The following is a 26,457-nucleotide window of genomic DNA, read 5'->3' on the forward strand; positions in this document are numbered from 1 at the left end:
TTTTGAGAGGCCATCTCTCACTGACTCAGAGCTCACCAAGTATCCGCAGGGGTCCACCACTAGTTTCTGCCTCCCCAGCTCTGAGACTGCACCAAGGACCCTCTGGTGGAGATCAAAGTCGGGTCCTCATGAGTTGCCAACTGAGATCTTTTAAATGACTTCTTTAAGAAATAACTGAATGTTTGAACTATCATGGCGCTTTCCCAAACACAAATGGAGCTGTTTAATATTTGCCAAATGACACAAAGTAACAACACATAATCCTAGTTAAGCTTTGCTATTGGCTATAGCTGCCTTTCCCAACATCGGGTTTAAGTTTTCACACAAAAGGTACCATTTTCAAATAAGTTTTTGATGCAGGTATACAAACTATCACATTCACAGTAGAAAATTAGGAAACAATATACAACTGGGTTGCTGTTTTTATTCTATTTTTCTAAAACTCTGCATAGATATCTTTTTAGCCATTTTCCCCCTTTGTGCATTAATAACATTCTATTATGCAAATTAATGGCTTTAGGCTTGGCTGAGTTATTTTTTTTTTAAAGAGTCAGTTAATATATCAGTTGATTCTTGCTTACTATGAAATTATTTCTGGGTTTCTTACCCCATGGGAAAAAAAACCTGTATAATGACAAAATCCTTATACCTATAGTCAACACACATCACCTGAAAACTAAAGGAAATACAGGATAATTTAATGAATAACCTGTCTTTCAGTGGCTTATCTAAGCACATTCACAGTAGCTTGGTTGGAAAATAATCTAAATCTCATCATTTCTGTTTTACATTTTCAAAAAAAAAAGTTAATTCTTTTATTTAGGCATTACACCAAGAAAATATCGAGTCCCAAATACATGCATTACTCTGGGAATACACACACACACACACACACACACACACACACACACACACACCCATTGACTATGCCAAGAAAAAATAAATTCCAACTCACATAATGGTACTACAAGTTGAGAGGTTCAAAAGGTTCTTCAAAAAGGCATTACTATATAATACTGAGTAAATATACTCTGCTCAATAAAGAGTAAATGGCCAACATCTTCTAGTTTTCACGAATATTCTATATCCCTCTTTTTTATTAATTGTGTAATTGCAAATATGCTTCTTCAACTAATATTTATTAAGCTCCTAACAGTGCCAGACACGAAGTACTAGAAGAGATGGTTTAAAGTGAAGTGTAAGAAACTCTTAAGATTAGCCTTCTCTTCTGTTTTTGAGACGGGGTCTTACCATGAGCCTAGGTAGGCTGCAACCTTGCAATCCTCCTACTTGGCTTCCTCAGTGCTGAGATTATAGTTGTTCACTACCAAGCCCAGCCTAAAATTTATTTGTTTGTATAAAGTGAAAATCATTTTTAGCTTCAAAGATATAGTACTCACAGTGGTAACTTACAAAAGGAGTCAGTATGTAAAGTAAAATAATGAAAACAGAAAACTCAAGAGATTTAATTAATTTAATAGACAGTAAAACTCCAGGGAGTTTTATTTTTGAAAGCTAGTAATAAATCTCCCCAAAGATTTGAAAGTAAAACTTAGTAAGAATTTTTCTTAATAGATCAATCTCAACAGTTGATTTATTATGTATTTCTTGGCACAAATAGATAAACAATAATTTTCCAAAGCTTTATTGGTTTAGGGTTATGGAAATAAGATAAAGAAACCTTTGTATGACACTATCTTTAGGAAGCTGTAGTCTGTCATTTAGGCATATGTTTAGATACAAATGATGAATCTGCATTCCTCCAAATATTTTTGATTAGCCTTTTATATAACCTGGCATTGGTTTTTGACATGACAAAGTAGTGACCAGCCTTGGTTAGAGCCTAACCTGGTCTAACTGGGGTTACTGACTCTAGTAACTTCACTCTCAAGAGTACCCCAAGCAACTTAATGAGTTAAAACTTATATACTTGAAATGTAAACATTTCTATCATGTTTACTGATATTTAGCATGTATTAACAAAAAGGTGGCCAAACCTTTCAGTTTAAACTAATAAACATCTTAGAGAACCTTAGAATTTTATAATACACAGATTCAGAATAAAATTCAACAATTTTCTAAACACCTGATAAATCAACATGGAGAATGCAGATTTTTGTACAAACAACTGTTATGTATGCAGTTACAAAGTATAACTGTAATTCTATCTTCTCACACTGGCCAACAAAACGTCCAAAAAAAATTCCACCTAACCTAAAGTTCTCAAATTTAAAGAAGACTCCTGGTTCTCAGTTTTTTTTTTGAACTGTTTCTGTCCTCCTCTCTTGAGTAAGATACAGGAACACCCCATTTTCAGAATGAGCAGATGGGGTGCCATGTTTGCAAGCACACATGCTTGCTTAGGTTGCTGCCAGTTCCCTTCCCAAATCACTCTGCTCTCCTACACTCTGGTGAATGTCATCCGGTTTACTGCACTCTAACGACTCAGATAGTCATTATGAAGCAAGTATCTTTCAAACTCTCAAAGGGCAGCAGTTTTATTTATCAGGTTCATATTGTTCTTAGGCACACAGTCACACAGAAGGTACAGTCTGAGTTATATGGAATATAAACATTGTTAAAATTAAGTGCATAAAATGTTAACTTACCAAAAGTTTTTTGCTTGAAACTGATGGCTTTCTATGCATGCAATAATGGTTTGCTGCCCATCTACTTTTTTGCCATACACCTTATTGGCAAAGAAAACAAGAACAATAATGAGTTAAGGCCAAACAATGTCACCCTTGAAGTATTTATAAGATACCATAGAAAGTGGGCATAAACTATGATGGATAGTAATGTTAGGTTGGATAGGTAAACAGAATCAAGGCCACCTGGCTTCACAATCTTTCTCAGATGCCTAGACTATGTAATCCTAATCTCTGAAAGATCTCTGAAAGCAGAGCATTTTTTAGGATCTTATTTGCATTTCGAAAAATCACTATGGCTACGGAGAAGACCAAACTCAGGTGCTAAAGAGCCTATCTGGATACAATCTTAGCCAAAACACCAAACCAAAACAAACCAAAACAAAAACCCAAAACCATTTAGTTATACTACAATATTTCATTCTGGAAAAAAAAAAAACAGATTAAATCAATGAACAAGTAACATTAAAACAACAGAAAATTAAATATGAAATGCTTCTCTAAGATTTTTGTAACTAAATAAAAGTTAATTTAAGCTGAACACGGGCAGATGACTAAAGAGAATACCATCATATCCTTTAACCCAGTATCCATCTGAATTTAACATACAATTAGTTTACCATTTGGGGCTATCGTAATATATTATTTTTAGAAAGATAAACATTCTTGAAAGAAAAAAGTTAAGACGTTATAAGCTGTTAATTCTACATACTACTGTTGGTTTCAAGGAATTCTATAAACTGGCATGTCTATATGAGAACAATAGGGAAGAAGTGCCCACTGCTGACTCACAGTGCAGACCCCATTCGGATAATGCTCTTTTACATAAGCTCGCAGTGCAGTTTCTACTGAAGTTCTCCAAGATTCAATGGCATTTTCTGCTTCATAGGGCCTTGGATCAGTTGCTTCCTTTCTTAAATGATCAAATTTGAAACAGATTCTGTTTTTTGGATCCAAAAATTTTCCATTTCCCAAGTCTCCATGTTCTGTTATCAAGACCTTCAATTTTCAAATAAATTTAGGAAAAAATATTAATGCACAAATAATCACTTGCTTAAGACCCTTTCTGAAACTGTACAATTACACTTAAACAACTGCTTAAACTATGCTGAAAATATATTTTTAAAAAGTAGGCCACGAGGATACTGAAGGTATTCACAATTAGTATACATTAGTGTATCTTTCCACACAATTTTTGGATATTAAGTAGAGAAAAATTATTTCCTACTTTATGGTGTTGGAGGTGACTATTCATTTATCTATCCACCTACCCTCTCAAGAGGCAGTTCACTATTTCTGATAGCAACCATGAGTCCTTAAAAACTGAGGCCCTATCAATCTGATGGTTTAATCCAGTGAGGCAACTCTTTAAGTCTTGATTTGTTTGGCACCCAGTCTTTCTGTTCCCCAAATGTGCTTATTTCTTAAAAACTAATCACCACTACTAACTTCCAATATTTTAAAACATAATTTATGCATTTATGTACATTTAAGAAATATATGAATAACCGTTTTATTTTTATCTTACTAAACAAACAAACAAACACCTTTCTCCTTTCCTAGACGGTAAATACTGACCTACAACAAGACTTTACAATCCCTCTGATGTAAATTGTACTGACAACATAGCATGTAGCTTTTCTAAAATGTTTTGGTAATACAATGTCACATTTGATAAATATGTATACCTATCTATTTATCCTCTCACACACATGGTTTGTGGGCCATTGTTTTCAAAGAACGATAAAAGTATATATACAAATATAGACATTTTTATGAACTTTGTTGGGTTGGCCCAGAGCTTTGGCCCAAGATGTAATCAATCATCTAAGGCACCAAGATGGAGGATGGTGTGAGACCCCGCCTCATTGGGGAAACAGAAGCTGAACATTCTCTACTTCTCAGAAGTCTGCTAAACCCTTGCTTCATCAGAACATGACCACAGCCTCCTACTATCCTAACAGCCAGAGGACCCTGATCTTGACCCCTGGCACTATGTGCAGTTCCTTCTCCTTAATGCCCTCTTGCAACACTCAGCCCAACTACAAGCACCCTATAAAATCCCAAGTTACTTTGTGGCAGTGCTGCATCCCCTTCACTGGGGGACAAGCCAGTACTTTGCACCCTAAAGAAAGCTTTGCCTTTTGGCCACAGCAAGCTCTGGTGGTCTGGCTCTCTCCTTAATCCAAACATACCTGACTTTTTCTATACACAAATGTCTATGGAAACCCTCAAAGTCTACTAGCTATCTCTCACTATCCTCTTTAAAAGTTACATAATATTCCAGGATGTTAATAGTATAATTTAATCCACAAATCTATTACTGATATGTCATCTCTTTATTTGTAAGTGTTTACAATGTTTTCTGGAGACGAGAAAGCACCATTAAAATGGTGAAATTTTGTTGTAAATCCTTAACACTGTTTTTATTTACAATGGATACTTTTAAAAATTTACTTGAGACATGACAAATGATATCAGAGGACAGCGTCTGAGAGTCAGGTCATTCATCCCACTCATGGTTCCAGGGATCAAAACCAGGTCATCAGGACTGCACAGCAAGTGCCTGTACCCAGGAGCCATCTCTCTGGCCTTACTTGTTGCTATCTTTAAGGTTTTTAAGCATATGTTCATGTGTAAAATTAGTATACACCACTTTAAAAGAAGGTTTTTGGTTTTAAGTATTAAAATTATGCTCACTTGTTAAAATGACTTTAGTAACATTAAACATTTTTAAAAGATTTATTCACAAATGCAGCAAATTTTCTTGTAGGGATTTATCTAAATAAAGAAAACCACTACACCTGGTTACTGCTAAGACTGACTTTCTGATACTACTACTTCCAAAAATAAAAATGACCATTTCAATTATTTTGCCATTAAATGCCTTCAATTAAAATGAGTAATGTTACAGCATCTCGCAATTCTTCCAGCATAAGTTTTTTTAGTGAAACAAAGAGCACTGTGATTTGGTGTTTCATGAAAAATACCTGATCTTCATAGCCTTCAATTTTTACTGGTGTGAACTGGTCCAGGTTATACTGTGCAAATGCACTAAAAAAGAAAAAGGCCAATTACTTAAAATTGTAGTAATATTTTAAATAATCACCTGCCAGTTAATCTATACCGTACATGTTGTGGTTGATAAAACTGTAATTATTTTACCTATCTTTTATTAACTATAGTTAAAATACAGATACGGCTGTTTTAAAAACCAAGTAATGATACGCAGTGCCAAGTAATGATACTCGGTTTTTAACTTGGCAAAATAAAACATAACCAGTAAATATACGGAAATCAGTGATTATAAATATATAATGTATATATACACATTTAAGAAATTAGTAAACAACTGGGTACCGTGATACTCAGGCAGTTCCTATTGCCAAAGGTCTTTTAGTTGGACACATGAGAGAATACCTAAAGAAAACATCAAGTAGTAGCAAAAAATAGAAAGTAATATTCGAGAATTACTAACACATTTTGAAGGAATTACACTATTCAGAAAAAAGAGAAAACTGTAGAATAATTTCATGAATGTGATACTAAGAAATTAAGTAGGCTTGGTCTCTAGAAAGTGGGAGATGGTTCAGGAGAGATGGCTTAATGGGGTATGTGTAGCACATGCATGAGGACCTACATTGAAATCCCTAGGAACCTAGTAAAAGATAGAACACTGCATTTCTGTAATCTCAATGCTAGGGGACAGAAATAGCCTAACTTCAGAAGTTAACTGAGCAGCAAACCTAACCAAATGAAGTGAGCTTCAGTTTTAGGGCAACACCCAGACTCAAAACATAAAGTGGAGAACAAGACCGACAGACCCCATGTCAATCTTAGGCTTCCTCACATGCACACATTTAAATAAATAAATGAACACACATACAGAGAGAGAGAGAGAGAGAGAGAGAGAGAGAAGGGGGAGGGAGGGGGGAGGGAGGGAGAGAGAGAGAGAGAGAGAGAGAGAGAGAGAGAGAGAGAGAGAGAGAGAAAGAGAAAGGATTGGGAGGGGAGCGGGATCATGAGGAAAAAAAAGAATGATGTAATTAGAAGGACCACAGAAGTAGTCCAGTATCACAAGAAGAATCAAGTAGTTGCTCATCGGTATTTACTGAATTGCACTAGAAAAAATTTAAAACTGTTTATTTATTATTGTGCATGTATGTGATGATGAGGGGATGCTTGTCAGGCTGTATGTGTGGGTCAGAGGACAACTTTATGCAGCTGGTCCTCTCCTTCCACCTGTACACAGGTTCAGGAGACTGAACTCAGGTCATTAGGCTCACATTGCTGGGTAGCAAGCACTATTACCTACGAAGCCATCTCACCAAACCCTGAATGGTCTTGAAGACAGAATAAGTGTGTTGAGAGGCAAAATGCTATAGAAGTGCCTCTAAAGATTAATATGGCAGTAGCATATACAATAAATCATGCAGTGTGATGATTAGAAACAGAAAAGTGGCAAGACTATCATAAAGGCCCACAGCAGAAACTCAGCTAATAGTGACGAGACAGACTCTGAGTGAAGAATAATATACTTACCAGATAATTATGTAATATGAGTGTAGCAAAGACCCAATGTATGAAAAATTATATACAGAACAAAATTGGGTTCTATTGATACCATTCTATGATATCTAGAAAACTGTTTCCACTTAACAGAATAGAGTTTTATACTTTAAGACTATTACAGCAATAATAATAAATATAAAGACACCAATATAAAATCAAATCACCATTTCTCAAAATTCCCCACATAGCATTGTCAAAATGGATGTACATGGACACAGAAGTGCACAGACAAGAAGGCAGAGTAGCTACTTATGTCTGACTTTTGTAACACATCAAGTAATTTTCCTAAGAATCACCTCAGTGTAGTCAGACTGTCAGGAGTTTGTATTTGCAATACCCACAGAAGGCTCATGTTTCACATCTGGTGTGGCTACTGTGGGAGGCTATGGAAGTCTGAGGAAGTGGGGTCTTATTGATGGAAGGAGGTCACTGGGGGATGGCTTTGAAAGTTACACTCATCTCCGGGTTCTGGTCTTGCTCTTGCTTCCTGATCCTCACAACGGTCTCAGCCTCTTGCTCTTGCTGCCATTATTTTCTCACCATTCTATTAGAACTCTCCAAAACCATGAGCTAAATTAAATCTTTTCTCCCTTAAGTTGCTTGTATCAGGTATTTTATCACAGCAATGCAAACGTAACTAATACACTTACCCTTAAATTATTTACTTCAAAGGTTTTATTTATAAATGGAAATGAATAGTATTCATTTTTTCCTAGTAAAAGCTGCATTTAAAAAAACATAAATCCTGAAAAATAGCAATCTAGGTGGACCCAAAGGCTTTTTTACTGTCCACAGCATCAAACCTCATATATCTTTAACCTGGGAGTAGGATTAATAAGAAACTTAAAAACATAAAATAAATGAGACCTGGCAGGCTTTATCTAAAACACTTAAGTTAAATGATACAATACAGTGCAAAAGACACTCAATAATGGAGCAGCCAGAATACGTGGGTTTTGTTCCAACCCTATCATTAGCTAGAATGAACCTGAGTTACCTTATAAAACCAAGTTTGCACTAAATGACTTCCAAAGTCCCTTCCAATAGAAGTAGACTAGTCAGCATTTAAGTGTCAGTCCAAGGTGTTGGTTAGTGAGATGGTTCGGTGGTTACGAGCACATACTGCACTTGTAATGGATCCAGGTTCAGGTTACAACACCCATGTTGGATAGCTCACAACTGTCATTTCCAGGAGACTCAACACTCTCTCCTGCCTTCTGTACATACTAGCACTCATTTGCACATACCCACATGTAAGCAAACACACATACATAATAAAAGAAAATAAAACTCAATTGTTTTTAAAAAAATAAAAGTAGAAATTGAAGTATTCTCTCTTTGGATTCTGAAGGCCTTTGATATGTCTCTGGTATTCTATTTTATATCATATGGCCTGATACTAAACATGCCTGAATCTGAAGAAAAGATATTCTTAAGAGGCTTACTGATTTTGTAACAGTGAAGCTTGATATTTTTTTGTTTGCTAAATAAAAAAGTATTTGGAGATATTTAATAGTGTTCTAGATTTTATACTATAGGCTCTTCAGTGAGTCTGATTTTACTTTGAATCATACTGAAGTCTTGGCTTTTAGTAAAGATGCATCAACTTAATCCATTCTAAAGAACAATGATAGTCCTGCTTCCCCCCCCCCCCTTACAAAAAGAAGGAAAGAGAGATATTAGAAAAGATGTAGCTGCAGTCTATGGGAGAAACAAAGGAGAAAAGGTACACATGTAGGAAAGAGATATAAATTCATCAGAGAAACTCAGTACAAAAAGCAACTGAAGAGGAACCCACATTTCTGGTTATCCATTTATTCCAGAGCACTGGTGATGGGGACTCTGTGTTCTTGTGATACCTCCTAAATGTAAGCTATCTATAAGCTTTGGACAGCTTTATTACAGCAAGTAACAATCATTTCTTTTGAGGAAAAATTCAAGTTGAGATTTGAAAATGTGTGTTATGTATGATGTACACAGTAAATGTGTGTGTGTATGTGTTCTTCTGTATGTAATATGCAGAGGTTAGATTACAACTTGAAGTAGTCAGTCTTTGCTTTCTACCTGAATTCGTAGGGTTTTTTGACCAGAGCTAAGTAAAGCACGCTACCTGTCCTGAAAGCTTCTGGGGCTTACTGCCTCCACCTCCTATTTTCTACCAAAGGAGCACTGGGATTACAGATGTGTGCTGCAGCATCTGGCTGCTATTTGGGTTCAAGATCTAAACTCTGATCCTCATGCTCATGTGCACATGTTTTATCCACTGAGCCAGTCCACAAGTTGGGACATTTTAAACAATTCAAAGCAAAGAAGAAGAAACACTGACCTCAATTTCTTTTTGTTCAAAAGTATTTCAGAAGACACTGAACCAGATAAATTCTAAGGCTAATCACTAGCTTAAAGTATCTCTCTGCATTTCACAGACGCCTTGATGTGAGTTCCAATGGTATCAAATGAGCATTTAGTTTTGAGAAACTATACAAAGCATGAGTGATGCTATACAGTATGTAAAACAGTAGCAAACGTAGAAGAGAATTTCATTTCGTACTTGTCCCTAACTATCCCTGTGATTTCTCAGTCTAATAGATAGTGTTGTACAAACTTTAACTGTATTTCAGAAACTCTTATGTCAAGGATTAGCGCTTCAATATCACCTTTACAACATCTTTTCTTTCCTAGTCATTTTAGCTATGGAAACATAGAATACTTACTGTGCTGCTCCTTCCCTGAGAAGATTATCATTATTAAGCAATAATCGAACATCTGCAAAACAACATTGTTTTATATATTATTATTTTTCTGTTTGAATACTGTAAGGAATATAGTTTGTTTTAGTTATAGTTTGTTTATTAATACCTCCATACAAGCATGATCAAAATTTTCTAATGACCAAACTATCCATAAATATGCACCATGGGACTAGAGAGATGGCTCAGTGGTTAAGAGCACTGACTGCTCTTCTAGAGGTCCTAAGTTCAATTCCCAGCATGGTGGCTCACTCTTGTGGACTTAGTTTATTGCTTGCATTATGTTATTTGGGAATTTCACAAGAATCCCGTGTGATAACACTGAAGATCCCTGCCCCCAGATGGTTCTGGTTGGTAAATAAAATTGCCGGAAGTCAATGGCTGGACAGGGAGACAGAGGCAAGACCAAAGAAGAAGTAGAATCGTCACTGCCAGGAAGAGAAGATGCAGGCTTGAGAGCTGTAGAAGACAGAGTATCAATCTTGTAAAAGCCAGGGAAGAGCAGCCCCAGGCCAAGATTGGGTCTAGGGTAACAAAGATGAAATATATATTTTAGTAAGTAATAATTCAGATTCAGAATATTGCAGGGGAGGCATTAACAATGTGGAAGTTTGGGATTGACCCAACCATGCACTGTTTAAGGCACACTAAATGTAAGGAGGCCGTGTGTGTGTGTGTGTGTGTGTGTGTGTGTGTGTGTCTCATTCAAGAATCCACAATAGCAACAGCTCATAACTATCTGTGATGGGATCCAATGCCCTCTTTTGGTATGTCTGAAGACAGTTACAGTGTACTCATATAAATAAAATAAAGGAAAAAAATGTGCACCACAGTATTTAAAAAAAAAATTTTGGTTAGTAACATAAGAGGGAATTAAAAAAAAAAAAAAAAAAAAGGCCAGTTTAAACAGGTGCTGCAGGCAGATATACAGTATCTCCAAAGAACTAAGGATAATCTACACCATAATGGTTGGATATGATATAATTTCCAGAAAATATTTAGGACTATGTTTCTTAGTTTGACAACATATTCACTGATTTCAAATGAGTTTGCTCTGTAGGAAACATAACTTGGTTTGTGACCAAGGGGCAAGTGTCCTTCCACACTCTTGCAAGGAACAGATAAATATTACCACTTTTACTGAATTTTGGTACTTTTCATGTACTTAAAAATAAGTACAAGATAGTTCTTAAAAGAAAGGATTAATCCATCAAGTCTTGGTGTTACACATACATCATGGAGCTCAAGAGGGCTCAGATATAAAGGTACTTGCCGTGGTAGCCTGACAACCTGAGATGAATCCTCAGAACCATGGAGGAAGGAGAAAACCAACTCATGCAAAGTTGTCCTTTGACCTTTACACAAACATCATGGCAAACATGTCCACACACACACACACACACACACACACACACACACAAATAATAAGTAAAATAATGTTTTTAAAGGCAGTTTAAAGACTTACCATTAAAAACCTCATTAAATTCTCCAGGAGGGGCATGAATGATGAATTTTGCTGCTATACGTACCTAAGACAGAAATGATGATGTAAATATCACACTACACACTCTGTTAAAATGACAAAAACCCCAATCGATATTACACAAATTTCAAAGTTCTACTAAAAATGACTTTAAAGTATGTAACATTTCTACACTCAAACACAAGTTTGCTATTACTGTTTTGATTTAATATATTTACACTATACAGGCTAAATGAAGGTAAAATATCTAACATTAATAAATCAAGAATTTAAAACTGTCTACATGTAAATATTTTCTCACAAGTTTACATCTTTTAAACTAAAGAAATTCAAGAAGCCCATATATGAGAAAAGATGCAATTAAGTAGATATACTGATAACAGCTGATTTACTCAAAACTAAGTACAGTGCAGGCAGACATTCCAAAACACAGAAGACCCTGAACTTCTGCTCTTAAACATTTACAATCTTTATCTAAATACAAAACTTTCATCAGCAAACCCATTCAAAACTTATTCAAAAACTACTACTACTACTCTGAAGACTTAACAGGAAAAACAAAATAAAAAACTAAGCAAAAATGTGTGAATGGATACTTCACCAAATATGATAAGCACAAGCCACATCCATATGCAAACAAGCACGCTCAGTATTCTTCATCAGAATATTGATAAAGAAATCAGGAAATACTACACCATGCAAAACAGAAAGGCTAAGAGAAAAAGGTTGTTGGTCCAGGTTCATGACAACTACAGCACCCTACAATACTTACAGGAACGTAAAGCTGTACAGTATACAACCAACATGGAAAATATTTAACACTTCTTATAAAGTTAGGTAAATACCCTAAAGTACAATATATCATTCCAAATTAGTAACACACTCACACACACAAAACAAAAACTAAACTTTACATCCACACCAAAACTTACTCAAAGTTGTTCAAACTGGAAATAATTTACAACCCAAGCTTCCACAAACAGTTATTTGTCACTGGACAAATAAACTGTGATACAGCTATATAATGTAATTACTTAGCATTCAAAAGGAACTACTGATACACAAAACAACTTTAATTATAAAGTACTGTACTGGAAAAGAAAAGAGAAACTCAAAAGGTTAATGCCACTCTTTAAGACTTTATGCACACCACATTCAACCACAGTACATAGACTTTTAACTAATCTCACATCCAATAAGCCCATATTTTAGCTAAAGATATTGTTAAATCAAAAACATTTAATTCATTTTATCTATCAAACCCCAACACTTGCCACACACAATACAGTGTCCAGTGTTCAGCTTAATTGTATAAGCTTAAGACTTGAAGTAGCTCATTCTTGTATGATCCATGTTACATACAGAGCTGTCAAAACTAATATTTCTACATTTATATGTGTATGTGTGTGATACAAATTAGTGCTTCAGCTTCAAAATGTTTAGCTGTTTGTAAAGAAAAGGTATACACCTTAGAATCTGTCACTTTTATTTTTAGTGTAAAAGCAAACATGACTTGTATTTTTGTTCTATGGATGAACTATTATTGCACTATATGACCCAAAGACAGCAAAGGCCTTCTCTTACATCCAAACTGAATGATAGAACTAAAACAGTACCACTTGTGAAATTTCATAACTTTACTTTGTATTTCTAAAGTAACAAAAATGTGTTTGTTACAATGACAAAAAGTACCATCTTGTTAAGATACTGTGGTAGTCACAGACATGCAAGCAAAACACCCATACAAATAAAATAAAAACCAAAAAAAAAAAAAAAAAAAAATTGACTGTATCAGTGAGACAGCTCAGGTAAAGGCCAAGGCCCTTGCTGTCCAACAGTGACTTTTATGGGAGTAACCAACTGTTCTCCAATTCTATTTGAGGTCAACTCCACAGAAGAGTAGTCATGACTAGCACTGTAAATCCAGCCAAAGCCCATGGCTAAGAAGGTATGAAGTCCTAGTGGAAACTTACACTACTGTACAGATAAAGTGACACAACCCTAAAATGCCCTTTAAATATATGTTTATATGCACAGCCAGACAAACACTAGTCTCAGCCTTAATCAAAGAAGTCTCACTTTGCAGTACATGGAAACAAATGTAGAGATTCGTGCCTGCACAAGATACTGAGAATAAAGGATGGCTGTGGAAGTGGGGAGTTAACAATCTAAGAGCTGGAAGATAGGGAGAAGGGCTTAAAATGCTGTCTTCTAAATACAACACAGCCCTGGCAATTATGAACTCAAGCAGCTTCAGACAGAGAAGCGGCTCGTGGGTCCCTACCACCTACTACTGACCTGCTGGAAACTAACAGATTCTGGAAGAGGGGCGGCATACTACTCAATTGTGGACTCACTGGTGAGCCTACCAGGCTATAATAGAAAGCTCTAAACCTAAGGTTATACAGATGGCTCTAGTTAAACTCCGTGGGACATGAGACAAAACAAAGAAGCCATGAATTCGGGAAATGATATCTGTAAAGAAGAGAAGTTGGCAGCAACAGGAGGAAAATAAAAACAAGGGGTGGGACTAACAAGAATGCAATCTACACATGTATGAAACTGCACACAACCCAATTAATTGATATAAGCAACAACAAAAATTGCTAAGTTTCTAAGCCCTTTTCTAATAATCTATTTCTGATTTAGCTGGGAATACAAAGAAAACCAGAAAAAGATTTTGCCTGTGCACCTCCATATCTGGATACTTTTGAATGGTGCCTGGCAAACAGCAAATCCTTTGAAACTTGATGACTAGTAACACTCAAATACAAGTTACCAATGTCCCATACTTGATACTTAGTAGTTACTTTGTGTTGAAAAAAAATCTAGAAGTACTAATGAACTCTCGTTTAATTAGAATGGCCAAATATTATGGTGTGTATATGAAACGCATGCCACAGGCACACGGACTAGGACCTGGTTGCTCTCTGAGGAGCTATGGAGAAGTGACTAGATCCTCTTCCTCAAGTTTAATCAGTGGATTAATCCCCTGGTGGATACAGGGTTTAATGGCATTATTGAGAAGTGGGGGTGGGGAACTAGCTGGAAGACCTATCAGAAGAGTGCACACGAGGGCTATATTTTGCCCTGGTCCCCTCTGCATCTCTTTTTCTGTGCTCCCTGTCTACAAGGAGGTAAATGAGAGCCTCTGCCACATGACAGAGCTTTCTAGAAGCTTCATCACCCATGCTGGGCTGGGACTACTTGGTGCTACAGCTGATAAAGGGTCACCTATGCTCCTGTAAGCAACACCAATAAACTAACCAATAAACCAATAAACTAACCAATAAACTAACAGATAAACCAACCTACATTTGAGTACAATTGATTCATTGGTCTGCTATCTGTGTCTAATCTGGATTGCACAGACATTTGTTTATGTTCTTTCTAAGGAAAGTCATGAAACAATGTGTTAGTATAGTATAGTTAGTATAGTAGTATTGTATTAGTATTTTTTTAAACATTTATTTACATTGTGCACGTGTGCATGTGTGCATGTGTGTGTGGGGGTTATGTACACATACACTATGAAGCATATGTGAGGTCAAAGGACAACTTTCTGTAAGTTAGTTCTTTTCTTTCCACTGTGAATTCTGGAAGTCAAACACTGGCTATGAGTTGGGAACAAGTGCCTTTATCTGCTAAGCCATCTCAACAGCACTAGAACCAGAATTCTTAAAAACACTCTATTACAGACATCTTCCCACTTCATGATAGTTTGTTGTATCCTACAGTGTTACAAGGATCATTTACATCTATGTACTTCTGTCATTTGCAGTACATTCATTTTCTATGCATCAACACTCCTCACTTTATCAGTAACTCTGTTCAAACACCAAGTGACAGAACACAAAAAAGTTAGAATCCCAATCATCGTCATGGTACCCACGTGCAGTGCAGTTGGCTTTTTATCAAAATCAACACAAACTCTAGAGAAGCACTTTTTAAACTCCCATAAACTAATTTATTAAACTTTTTTTGGTGATGGCAATTTAACTCAAGGCCTTATTATGACAAGCAAGTATTGTTTAAAAGTTCCCAGTCTATAAACTTCAATTTTTAAAAAGTGAAGCTTTAGATATTTTTCAACTTTTATAAAAACCCAACCATTAGATAAAATAATGTATTTCAGATGATTTTGTTATTCTGTTATTTTTGGACCTGTGATTTTTTTACACTGAAATGCAAAGTTCTATTCTTTATGAAAAAATGGCTCCCAAATATCCTGAAATATTCTATAAAAATTTCTCATTGAGTGAAGTGTAAAAACTTATTTATATCATAGCTGACATGAAATTTCTGCTTGCAGTAGAAATTGGCTATACAGAATTCATCCATAAAATTAAATTAGAAATGTGTATTTTCCAAAAGAGCTTACTAGTCAAGCCTTTTGTTAAGGTGCTATTAACTTTACATTATGGTGAAATTTAGCAGTCCATAAATTACTTGTATAAATATAAGATTTCTTATGTCAGTTATGATTATAGGAGGGGAAATATTTTAGCTGCTTATATATAAACTATATTTAGCAATAAATATAAATACACCAGGAATTATAACAGACCAAAGTCTAAAAACCAATGGCAAAATTTAGGAATGAAAAATTAGCAAGATTTTCATAGAAAAATTTGACATTATGTGCTTTTACTCTTCGTGACACAGGTTTTCTCTCAACTCTGTGAATGATAGGTTATTCATTTATTCACCTACTGAACCATTTTACTAGTTACATGCAGCATACTGATAAGTGCAATAGATAACATTATTTCTGTACTTAGGGATTATAACAGGGAAGAAGAGTAAACCAGAAAATATTAAACAAAACTGTACTTAATACCAATAATGTTTTAAGTTTGAGATTAAATGAGCCAAGTAATCTGAATTAAATATCAAGAGTAACATTTCTATGTTTTTTTAGAAAATATTTATTTTTATGTTCACTGGTGTTTTGCCTGCATGTGTGTCTATGTGTTGGATCCCCTGGAACGGGAGTTACAGAAAGTTGTGAGTTGCCATGTGGGTGCTGAGAATTGAATACAGGTCCTCTGGAACAGCCATTTACTATGCATATTTACAACTATATCCTCAAAGTTACTCAAAATTACCCTCAAAGTTATCCTCAATATAAACTTATGCAAGATGTTAGAAAAGGACCAGAACATGATTAAACAGCATATATGACAAGTGTCACAATTATCCCAGGAGAAAAGAATACAAAGCCGTTAGTTGGGATGGCTCCAAGTTCCCTGAGTGTGGGGGTTAGAGAGGTGTATCAGCACAACAAGCACTAGGCTCTGGTATTTTTTGAGAATATAAAAAAGCATAGTTTGAATATAAGGAGCCAGAAGGATCAATCTAGCAAGTATGCAAAAAACTTCCCCATAGCAAATGCAACGGAAAGGAAAGAACAGCTCTGACACAATTTCTAGGTCTCTTAACTTTAATTTTTATTTCTTAAACGCTGTTACTGACCTAATTGTACTGTTTGGATAGTGAAATTCTGTTACAAACTGATAATCTTGTCAACCCAGAGATTATGAACTAAATACTAACATAATTATGTTTTACAAAGAAGAAATAAATTGTGCAAGATATTTTTGATCATGATCATAAAGGTAACAAAATTTTGATCTAAGGTTCAGGTCAAGCAGAAAAAAATTAACAAAACAAAGTCTTGAAATACAGGACTAAGTGACCACAACAATGAAAACAGAGATGTATAGAAATGGAGAGGGCAGGACACGTAGCTTAGTTGGAAGAAGGCTTGACAAGCACACACACACAAAGTCCAGGCTTCATCCCCAGCATTAAATTCAGCAAGACAGAGTGCATGCTTGCAACCCCAGCACTAAGGTAGAAGTAGGTGGATCAAACATTCAAGGTCACCCTCACACTCATACAGTTCCAGGCTCCCGAAAGCTGCAGTACCAAGAGCAGAAGCCATAGAAGTGTGCTCACTGGAAGAGATGTGAGGTCCAAAAAGGAAATTCACTATCACTATCACAGTGACTGTCCTCCCTCAGGAGGGTTTGAGAATGGTTCTCCTTAAGCTCTATAGGACAATTTCATACCGTTTCAAATTCACTAAAATGATTTACTATACAATTCAAATGACCTAAGAAAGAATAAGAAAGAAAACCATAAAACTCTTTTTGGTTTGGAGTTTCTGTAACTATTTAAAATTTACAGGGTCACACTATGACAAATTAATGCCTTTTAAGAGACTTCATTCATTGTTTCTTCAGCTTAATTTACTTCCTTAACACTGTAGCCAAAAGAAATTAAGCCATAAAAATCACAGTACATTCAGCCTAGTGTCCTAGATTCTTTCCCCCTAGAGTTTGTTTGTTTTGAGACAGGGTCTCCCTGTGTAACCCTGACAGACTTGGAACTCAGAAGATCAAGCTAAACTGAAACTTTTTTCTCCTGACCAGCCTCCAAGGTACTGAGATTACAGGTATGCACTACAACGCCCAGCTAATCTCTTTTTGTTGTAGCTTTCTGTAGGCCAGCCTCAAAACTAGACATCCGCCAGCCCCAGTTTCCTCAGTACTTACATTACAAATCTGCTCTGCCACACCCAGCTATGATTAGTTTTTAAAATTCGTTATTTCACAGGGCCAGTAAGAAACTATATAGCAGTAGCATACAATGTTCACATTACATAAACATAAACTTAGGTTAAAAATGATGAAAACAAGTTTACCAGTTAGCCTCTTCACTAAGTATAAAACACACATTTAGAACCTGACACTACAAAGAACCATTCCTTCTTTTAAAAAAAAAAATAAACAAACTGAAAACCAAGATATAAGGCCAGGATAGTCCTATAATCAATTTCAAGGGAACATAACATCATTAAGTATGCAAGCAAACCTTGAATTCTAACAAACTTACGTTTAAATTTCACTTCTGCCATTTCCCTCCTATCTAAGGCTTTAAAAACCTTAATTTACTTACAGGTAAAGGGTAATAAAACTACCTCAAATTTAAGTTTTGCAACATATTTTTCTTATGTGATAAGCACATACAAACGACAGTATATATTGTAGTACCGCCCCTTCTTTAGACCTGCAGTCTAAACAAAAACTCAAGTGTAAAAAGTATTTAAAACTTACTCCTGAAAATCACAAACAAGGAAATAACAACAGAGAAACATGATTTAACAACTAGTCTTAAAATATCACAACTAAACCCATTTCTGATCCTTATGGAACACCCTCCTTCTAAAACAGTACAAGTCTACTGGGTAATAAAAGTAACAAGAATATTGTTTTCAATTTATTGGTTATTTAAATTTCACTGTAAAGTTTAGCCACTGATTTCTTAAATTAGAAAATACTGTTATAAAATCTGTATGTGAAAATTACTACAGAATATTCTTACCTGAGTCACAAAAAAGTTAAATCTAAACTTAAAATTCTCATTATTTTGTTTCCAACGTTATGTCAGCAGGTGAACATAATTATACACTAGTCTGTGAATCTTAGTGCCCTGGGTGTCAAGAATAAGGAATCTGATTATTTCATTTTGAAATTTTCAACAACATGGCCGGTCTACATTAACTCCCACCCTAACAATTCTCACTGTCTTCCAAGACAACTGAGTTCCTAATAATTATATGAAAGTATACAAAACATGAAAAAATATCCCTTCAAGAACTCTGGAACATTATCCCATTTCATCAAAGGGCACAAACAATAAAACCAAAACACTTTCCAAAACCATAAAAGAACAATCAAAGGGAAAGGAGACAGCACCCTAATTTTGGTGCGGTATAAAAAGTAGAGGGTCCTAACTGAAAAAACTACTCTTAGTGTTTCTTTAATACCCAACTAGAACTAAGTATGTTTCCCACATGGGTGTCCTTCATCTGGAACTTAAAAACTAAGCTAAGATCAGACATTTCCAAAGTGCACCATACTCATATGTCAGTCAAGTCTAAGTTTGAAAAATGTCCCGGTCTTTTCCAGAAAACACTTAAAATGTATAGAGTTCCCTCACACTATTCGCCCCAGGGTATGAGGTCCCCTCAGTCGCCAAAGAAAATGGGCAAGAGTCTCAGTTCAATGATCAGATTTCGTATCACAAATGTGAGAACTTGAGTCGTGCATTTGGTCCCAATGCTGTCACAGCATTTAACACACAGTAAAAGCAGTTGCACCCGCTCGCCCTCTCCAGAGTTGGTCCTATCAGGAAGATGGGATGTCACCAAATCTGCCCCAAGGGGGGGTGGGGGGGAAGCAGCCAAGTTGGGCAGAAAACAACTATAGAGGGGAGGCGTCTCTGTGAACAATACTGCCTTCTGGGGAACAGGGGAGCAGCAATAAAAAAAAAAAGGTAATGACAATATTAATAAAAGAAATCGATGGCGGGGGGGGGGGGGCGGTGCAAAGGGGCGGGATGTGGAGACTGCGACCTCCAGAGGGAAGGAAACACCCTGGGGAACCAGGAAGCACTTCGCGCTGGGGAGGAGAAACTGCAAGAAAAAGTGAGGGTCGGCTAAGCCATTTCCCCCTCCCGCCCGCCCGCCTCACGATGAAAGCCCCAGGCCAGGCGGCGCCGCTCCGCCGTCGGCCGCTCCCGAGCCCGGACCCCCAGCGCCGGGTCCCGCCGCCCCCGCTCCCGCCCGCCGCCGCCGCCCGGCTCCGCTTCCTATTTTCGGAGCACACACCCTACAAGGAGCGGAGGGGCCCGGCCTCGGGGAGCCCGGGCAGCACCCGGCTCGGGACGCGCAGGCGTGCGGCCCACCGCCAGAGCCCGCCCGGGGTCAGACTCCAGCCCTCGCGCCTCGGCCCTCGGTCCCGCCCGCCCTGCTCCTCACCGCCGCGGCGCCTACCTTCTCCTCATCGGACAACTGCTCCTCCAGATCCGCCATCTTCCTTCTGGCGACAAACCGTGGCGCTGGTGGCAGCAGCGGCCACCTGACTTCCCCCTTTCCGTGCGGTCTTCCGCGCCGCGCGCCCCCGCCAAGGGAGGGGCCCGCCGCCCAGGCCGCCGCGCACGCGCCCCGGAGCTCCGCCTCCCCGGATCCAAGCCACTGCGCACACGCCTGGGCGCTCCGCCTCCTCAGCCTAGGCCGCCGCGCACGCGCCCTGGAGCTCCTCCTCCCGCCTCTGAGCGCGGGCCTGAGCGCGACTGTGCGCGTGCGCGGCGCCTCCAAACTCGGATTGCTATGGTATCCTGCTCTGGTGCCTTCTCTACCCAAGGATGACCATATGGATCCGGTTGGCGACGAGTACATTCTGAGCCCATGACTTTGTTCCCACCAAGTCCTGAACGCTGCCAGCTAAAATGTGAAAAGCTGTACCAATCTAAAACATTTTTAAGTATTAGGAAAAATACTGTTTTAATTTAAAATAGACACACAACAATCCAGTCCATAATTGAAAGATTACTTTTGTTATATTTATTTATTCATCCGAAAAATATGTATGGGTCTTTTATGATAGGAAGGCCCTTGTGCTAGTTCTTAGGAATAAGAAATGGAGGAAAGAAACCCAAACCATCAAAAATCCCAGAGAAACTGCTCTTAAACTCATCTCTATTAATTAGATATTGAGTTAAGGAAAGCATTGTACTCGTGAAAGGGAAAAAAATGTTGTTAGCCTCATGAACTGGCTGCCCAGAATACTTACAGGTCATGTAGTAGAAGTTTCAATTTCATACAGTCAAATGTTAAGGAAAATATCCCATGAAGGATTTGAAACATTCTAAAAACTTTATTTATTGTTTTCACATTCTACTGGATGTCTGTTATTTTTATTTGCTAAATCTGGCAACTCTACTACTGAAGCTTCACGTTTAAAAAAAAAAAAAAAAGGAAGGATGAAGTCAAAGCTGACACAGGAAGCAACCGGAAATGTTGATAAAATTGAGTTGCTAGTTCAGTGGGCCTGAGTGGACCAGAGAATCTATATTACTTCCAGGCTCCCAGGTATAAGGAGTGCTACTCATCTGAAAACTACCCGTTGTTTACCAAGGACTTAGAGTTTAGCTAGGAGTTAAGACTTTAATAATTAGAACGTGAGAGGCTATTGAAGGCATTTGGACAGTGTCACGACATGAACAGAACATGCCCAGCACCATCAACCTGACAGCTGTGTGTAAATGACAGGTGAGAGTACCCTAAAGAGTTCAAATAGCTATTTGAGTCCAAGAACACTATCATTAAGTGACTTACTAAAGTGTTAGTTTGCAGAGAACAGGAAGAGGAAGCTGACATGTGCGGGAACTGAAAGTGTCCAGTTGAAGACAAACCCGTGGAGACAATATGCAAGTTAATAAAGTACAGTGTCTGGCCAAAACCCTCGGGAGCTACAAATCAATATCAATTTCCTCTCTTATAGTTTCTAAATCCTCGCTTTACTTATCGCTCCCGGCAATTGTATGTGCTTAAGTATTACTGTACCTCCAAACCAAAGTTCAGTTACGATGCTGCGTGGCTCGCACATGACTGAATCCTAGGCACTTTATTCAACATCCCATATTCTTTCCACTGTCAGAACCTCCTCCCTTTCTCCGAAGAATAGAACTTAATGGAGGTGTCTTCACTGGAATGCCAGAAATCCAGTTCACAGCACCTGCTTCGTCAATAGTATCTCTGGGATTCAGGGTTTTCCCACCAATGTTGTTCCTGTTTACTTAGCATTTTATGTCTTCTGCAGCGGGTATTTGGTAAATGTTGCATAGTTAACTTACTGGCCGCACTCCCCTTTAGAAGACTCACCAAAAGTCTTGTAATGTTTTGCAATAATCTGAGTCAGAGTAAGTTTCTAGCTGCGGCTTTGGTGATATTTTACATATGGTTCCCATGGCAATTCAAAGAACAGTTAATTACGTATAATATCGAATAGTCCCTGTAGTAATCTCTTAACACTACCTTCTTGATACAGCTAAAGGGAATTGCAGAATTTAAGTGGCATGTATTTGAAAGAGATTTCAGTAGGTATAAATAAGAACTGATTGTCACATGGCTGCATGAAGAAACATACTAGTATCCTCACCTCTGGTGCTTCATAATCAAGAGATAAACAAAAGTTTCCTTACACAGTTCTACCAACACGAGAATTTCCACCTCCCTTTCTCTTTTTAAAATAACTTTTATTTACTTCTTGAGAATATTAGAGACTATATTCTGATCTTATTCATTTCCTTCCCCCCAATGCTCTCACATCTTCCTATGATTTTCCTATTTAATTTCCAAAAGACTTGACTTTTACTTTTTTGGTGGTTTAATCATGGCCTTTCAAAACTCCCCTAGACCTGTCTTTTTAAGATTGCTTTTTTTAAAAGATTTTTTAAAATGTGCATTGGTATTTTGCCTGCATGTATGTCTTTGTGAGGATGCCATGTCCCCCAGAACTGGAGTTATAGACAGTTTTGAGTGACCATGTAGGTGCTGGGAATTGAACCTGGGTCCTCTGGAAGAGCAGCCAGTGTTCTTAACCACTGAACCATCTCTCCAGAACTGCTTGTTTTTATTTCCCCCCTTCAACTTCCTGTAGACATGCTCAAACTCTGTAGCTACATTTTAAATTTGTCATGAAGGTTGGTGAAATAGATCAGCAGGTCAAAGTGTTTGCCAACAAGCCTGATGATCTGAATTTGATCACAGATCACCAGAACCCACACAGTAAAGTAAGTGATTCAACTTCTCTAAGTCGCCTTCCAACACACACACACACACACACACACACACACACACACACACACATATTGTGGCATGCACCTCACACCCAACAAACATTAAACTTACTGTGAACAGAGATTACTTAATTTCATAGACAGAAAATCTTGGGTTCCATTGCTGTGTAGCAGTTTCCTTTGAGATTAAAATCTTTTGTCCCAAGTCTAGTTTAGTTAACTAGTGGGTTGAACAGGGTTTACAGGAGTATGGTTGAAAGGTCACTCACAGGAGTATGGCTGCTGCTCTGGGGCGGGGGTGGGGAAAGCCATAGCAGCATGGGTAACGAACGACTCAGAGTAGCGATGTGAGAGCTGTGTGTGTGATCTGTAGACAGCGAGTCTTCTTTCTCCACCTGTGTATAGCTGCTTATATATCGTGTCAAAGGCAAGAACAAGCTCTGTGAGTTTTGTTTACTTCTTGAGCCTTGTAAATTTCATTACTTCCGGACTCTTCCTATGATTCCTTCTGGGAAGGAGTGTTTAGATTCTGAGACTGTAGCTACATAACAGAAGCCCTTATTGAGTTTCGAATTTTTTTTTTCTCTTAGACTCCTGTGTGAAGTTTTCTGTTGAATTTTTTGTTGTATATGCCCTAATGCAAAGACATTCATATGTTATACTTATTAACATCTAGGTTCTGATCTTTTTTTCAGCTTCAGTTTAGCCTTGGGAAATTTACTCTGACTGTTTCCATTTTTTTTCATTTGTGATTGGGGATATTACTGGCACCCCCCACCCGCTTACGAGTTTGTCCGGTGGACTTAGTGAGCATACTCACAGGCAGTGTGCTTAACACCCAGGCCAAGCATTATTATAGGTCTTAATGGTGTTAGTTATCATCATTATAATATCATTCTGCTCTTCCAGGCCATGGCCTATGTCTTTATTAGCTTCTGGTATATCTAGTGTGTGGCACTTAAGTGCTTGAAGAAAAGTTTTGTTGAAATGCATATCCAGTGATTCATTTCACATACCTGAAGGGGAATTTTAAAATTGTGCTAGTAGTCAAATGGTGGCTTCAAGTGTCTTAACGTGTAATTTGGGGATTCCAGAATAAGAGAGCAAATAATTTTCCTAGAGAATCCCAAGTTATTCAGCTGCCACTTAACTAACTCTGCAATTGTTTTTTTTTTTTTTTTTTACTCTTTAATTCCCCTGCCACTGTAAATTTAAGTCTTTAGTGATGTTATGTGTTCCAAATGAAGCACAGAGGGTGGGTAAACCCCAATGGGATCCGTTAGGGCAAATCAAGAAAGTATTAAAATTTACATTATCATTTATTATTTCAACTAATAATATACAATTAGCTTTCCCTCTCTTCTTAGAAATAACTACCCCAAGTTCCTACACATTTTTTGGGGGGGGGTGGGGTTTTGAGACAGGGTTTCTCTGTATAGCCCTTGCTGTCCTAGAACTCACTTTGTAGACCAGGCTGGCCTCGAACTCAGAAATCCACCTGCCTCTGCCTCCCAAGTGCTGGGATTAAAGGTGTGCGCCACCACCGCTGGCTCCTACATATTATTATTTCTTTCCATTCTGTTTTTCTCTCTGATATCTAGATAATGGAGTCTTTCAAAACGCATCTATACAATGAATTATTATCATTTTGATAGAGTTTTATAAACACCATGGGTAGAGAACATTAGACCACTCACTGATAAAACATAAAGCAAACAAGACAAAACAAAAACAGCGTTAAAACCACGCACCTTTACCTCCATGGCACTGTAACTTTTGAGGCTTGAGTAAAACCTCACTGCATTTTCTTTTTAACCTGGAGGGACGAAGCAACATAGTACATATGAACACAGATCCTAAAGGAAAAGATAGGTCAAATATCTTTAAATGTGTATTGGTAAAGCATCAATAATTTTTTCTTTGGTGTCTGTGTGGAGGGCATGGAGAAGGGGAATGTGTATGAATGTGCTCCACTGGCCAAAGGCATATGGAAGCCAAAGGCTGATGGGATGTCTCCCGTTGCTTCTCTGCATTAATTTAGTTGGGGACTCCCACTGAACCTCGAGCTGACCAAGAAGCTGTGCAGATCTACTGTCTCCATCATCTAGCACTAGGATTACAGTCATGATGCCATACCTAGGTTTTGTTTGTTTGCTTGGTTGTTTTTGTTTTTGTTTTAACATGATTTGGGGATCCAAACTCAGACCTTCATGCTTGTACAACAACCACTTAACTCCCTGAGCCATCTCTCCTGCCTGGGATCGGAAACTCTCAAATCTTCGGCTTGGACTCATTAGTATCCACATAGCAAAAATCAAGATTGTCCTTTGTCTCCCCACAAAGCCAAAAGGACCAGTCCGAGGAATTGCACAGCATCCGCCAAAATTCCTTCCTCTTGATTCTTTGCGAGTACCACAGTGACTCAAGTAAACTGAAAAGTTTTTCCAGGCTGGCACTCTCTTTACAAGTGACCTTAATCACCACTGTAGCTGTTCCCTCACGGGATGGCTCCCGCTGTAGATCTGATGCTTTCTTAAAATGTAGGGCTGAGTGCTCCGGTCACTTCATCTGCCACTTGTGACGAGTTTTGATCCACAGCGGGTGGATGCTGAGCTAATCACACATATTGTTAAGGGCTGGAAGGTGGAGTGTTGAGTCTCATAGTCTATTCTTTTGTGAATTGCTTTTGATGACAACTGTTATGAAGGACACTAAATGCTCTCAGCCGATAACCTCGGGACACTTTTTATGATTTCCATACTTCGGGGCTTTCCTCCTTTACGTCTGTGAGTTTTGGAAAGATTGAACTTGTGCTACTGGACTGCTAAGCACAGAACTGGGAGTTTGGCTCCATGGATCTTCTGGGTTAGTTCTTTATCAATAGCTGTCAACACACACACACACACACACACACACACACACACACACACACACCCTCCAAATCAAACAAAAACCAGTAATCTTGTTTCAGAACAGTACAGCTCAGAGATATAATCTGCACTATTGTAATACTAGGCAGAAGATGTAAACTTGCAAATTCATCTGTCTAAATGTGTTTCTTAATCTGCTACATTACATACCTCGTGACTGAGATGTGAACTTAAGACAGGTCACAAAGCAAATATATAAGCTCCATGTTTATTAATTTGATTTATGAAATTCTTTTTTATTTTGAGCTTAGAAGTAATACGTTTCCTTATGGTATTTTCATATCTTCTTTGTTTGGGCTGATTCTCACTCCTTTTCAAATATTATACTTAATCAGACAAACAGACAAAATATAAAGATATGTTCATGTATGATTTCTGTGAAATTTTGTTCCAATGACTTTTAAGTGAGCTGACTTATTTTAGGAACT

General features: G+C 37.7%; 1 protein-coding gene across 1 annotated transcript in view; it reads right to left on the bottom strand.

Annotated features, from left to right (window-relative positions):
* Window positions 1-20,538, bottom strand: part of Capza2 (capping actin protein of muscle Z-line subunit alpha 2) — a 28,227-nt gene extending 7,689 nt beyond the window's left edge. The window contains exons 1-6 of the mRNA XM_034519290.2: window positions 20,293-20,538; window positions 11,433-11,496; window positions 9,932-9,983; window positions 5,639-5,702; window positions 3,441-3,647; window positions 2,610-2,689 (exon numbers count right to left, since the gene is read on the bottom strand). Coding sequence (XP_034375181.1) covers window positions 2,610-2,689; window positions 3,441-3,647; window positions 5,639-5,702; window positions 9,932-9,983; window positions 11,433-11,496; window positions 20,293-20,331 — 506 coding nt within the window. The 5' untranslated portion in view covers window positions 20,332-20,538. The remainder of the gene's footprint in view (window positions 1-2,609; window positions 2,690-3,440; window positions 3,648-5,638; window positions 5,703-9,931; window positions 9,984-11,432; window positions 11,497-20,292) is intronic.
* Window positions 20,539-26,457: the final 5,919 nt, after the last annotated feature.

Source organism: Arvicanthis niloticus, chromosome 15 (assembly GCF_011762505.2).
Source record: "Arvicanthis niloticus isolate mArvNil1 chromosome 15, mArvNil1.pat.X, whole genome shotgun sequence".
NCBI lineage: Eukaryota > Metazoa > Chordata > Mammalia > Rodentia > Muridae > Arvicanthis > Arvicanthis niloticus.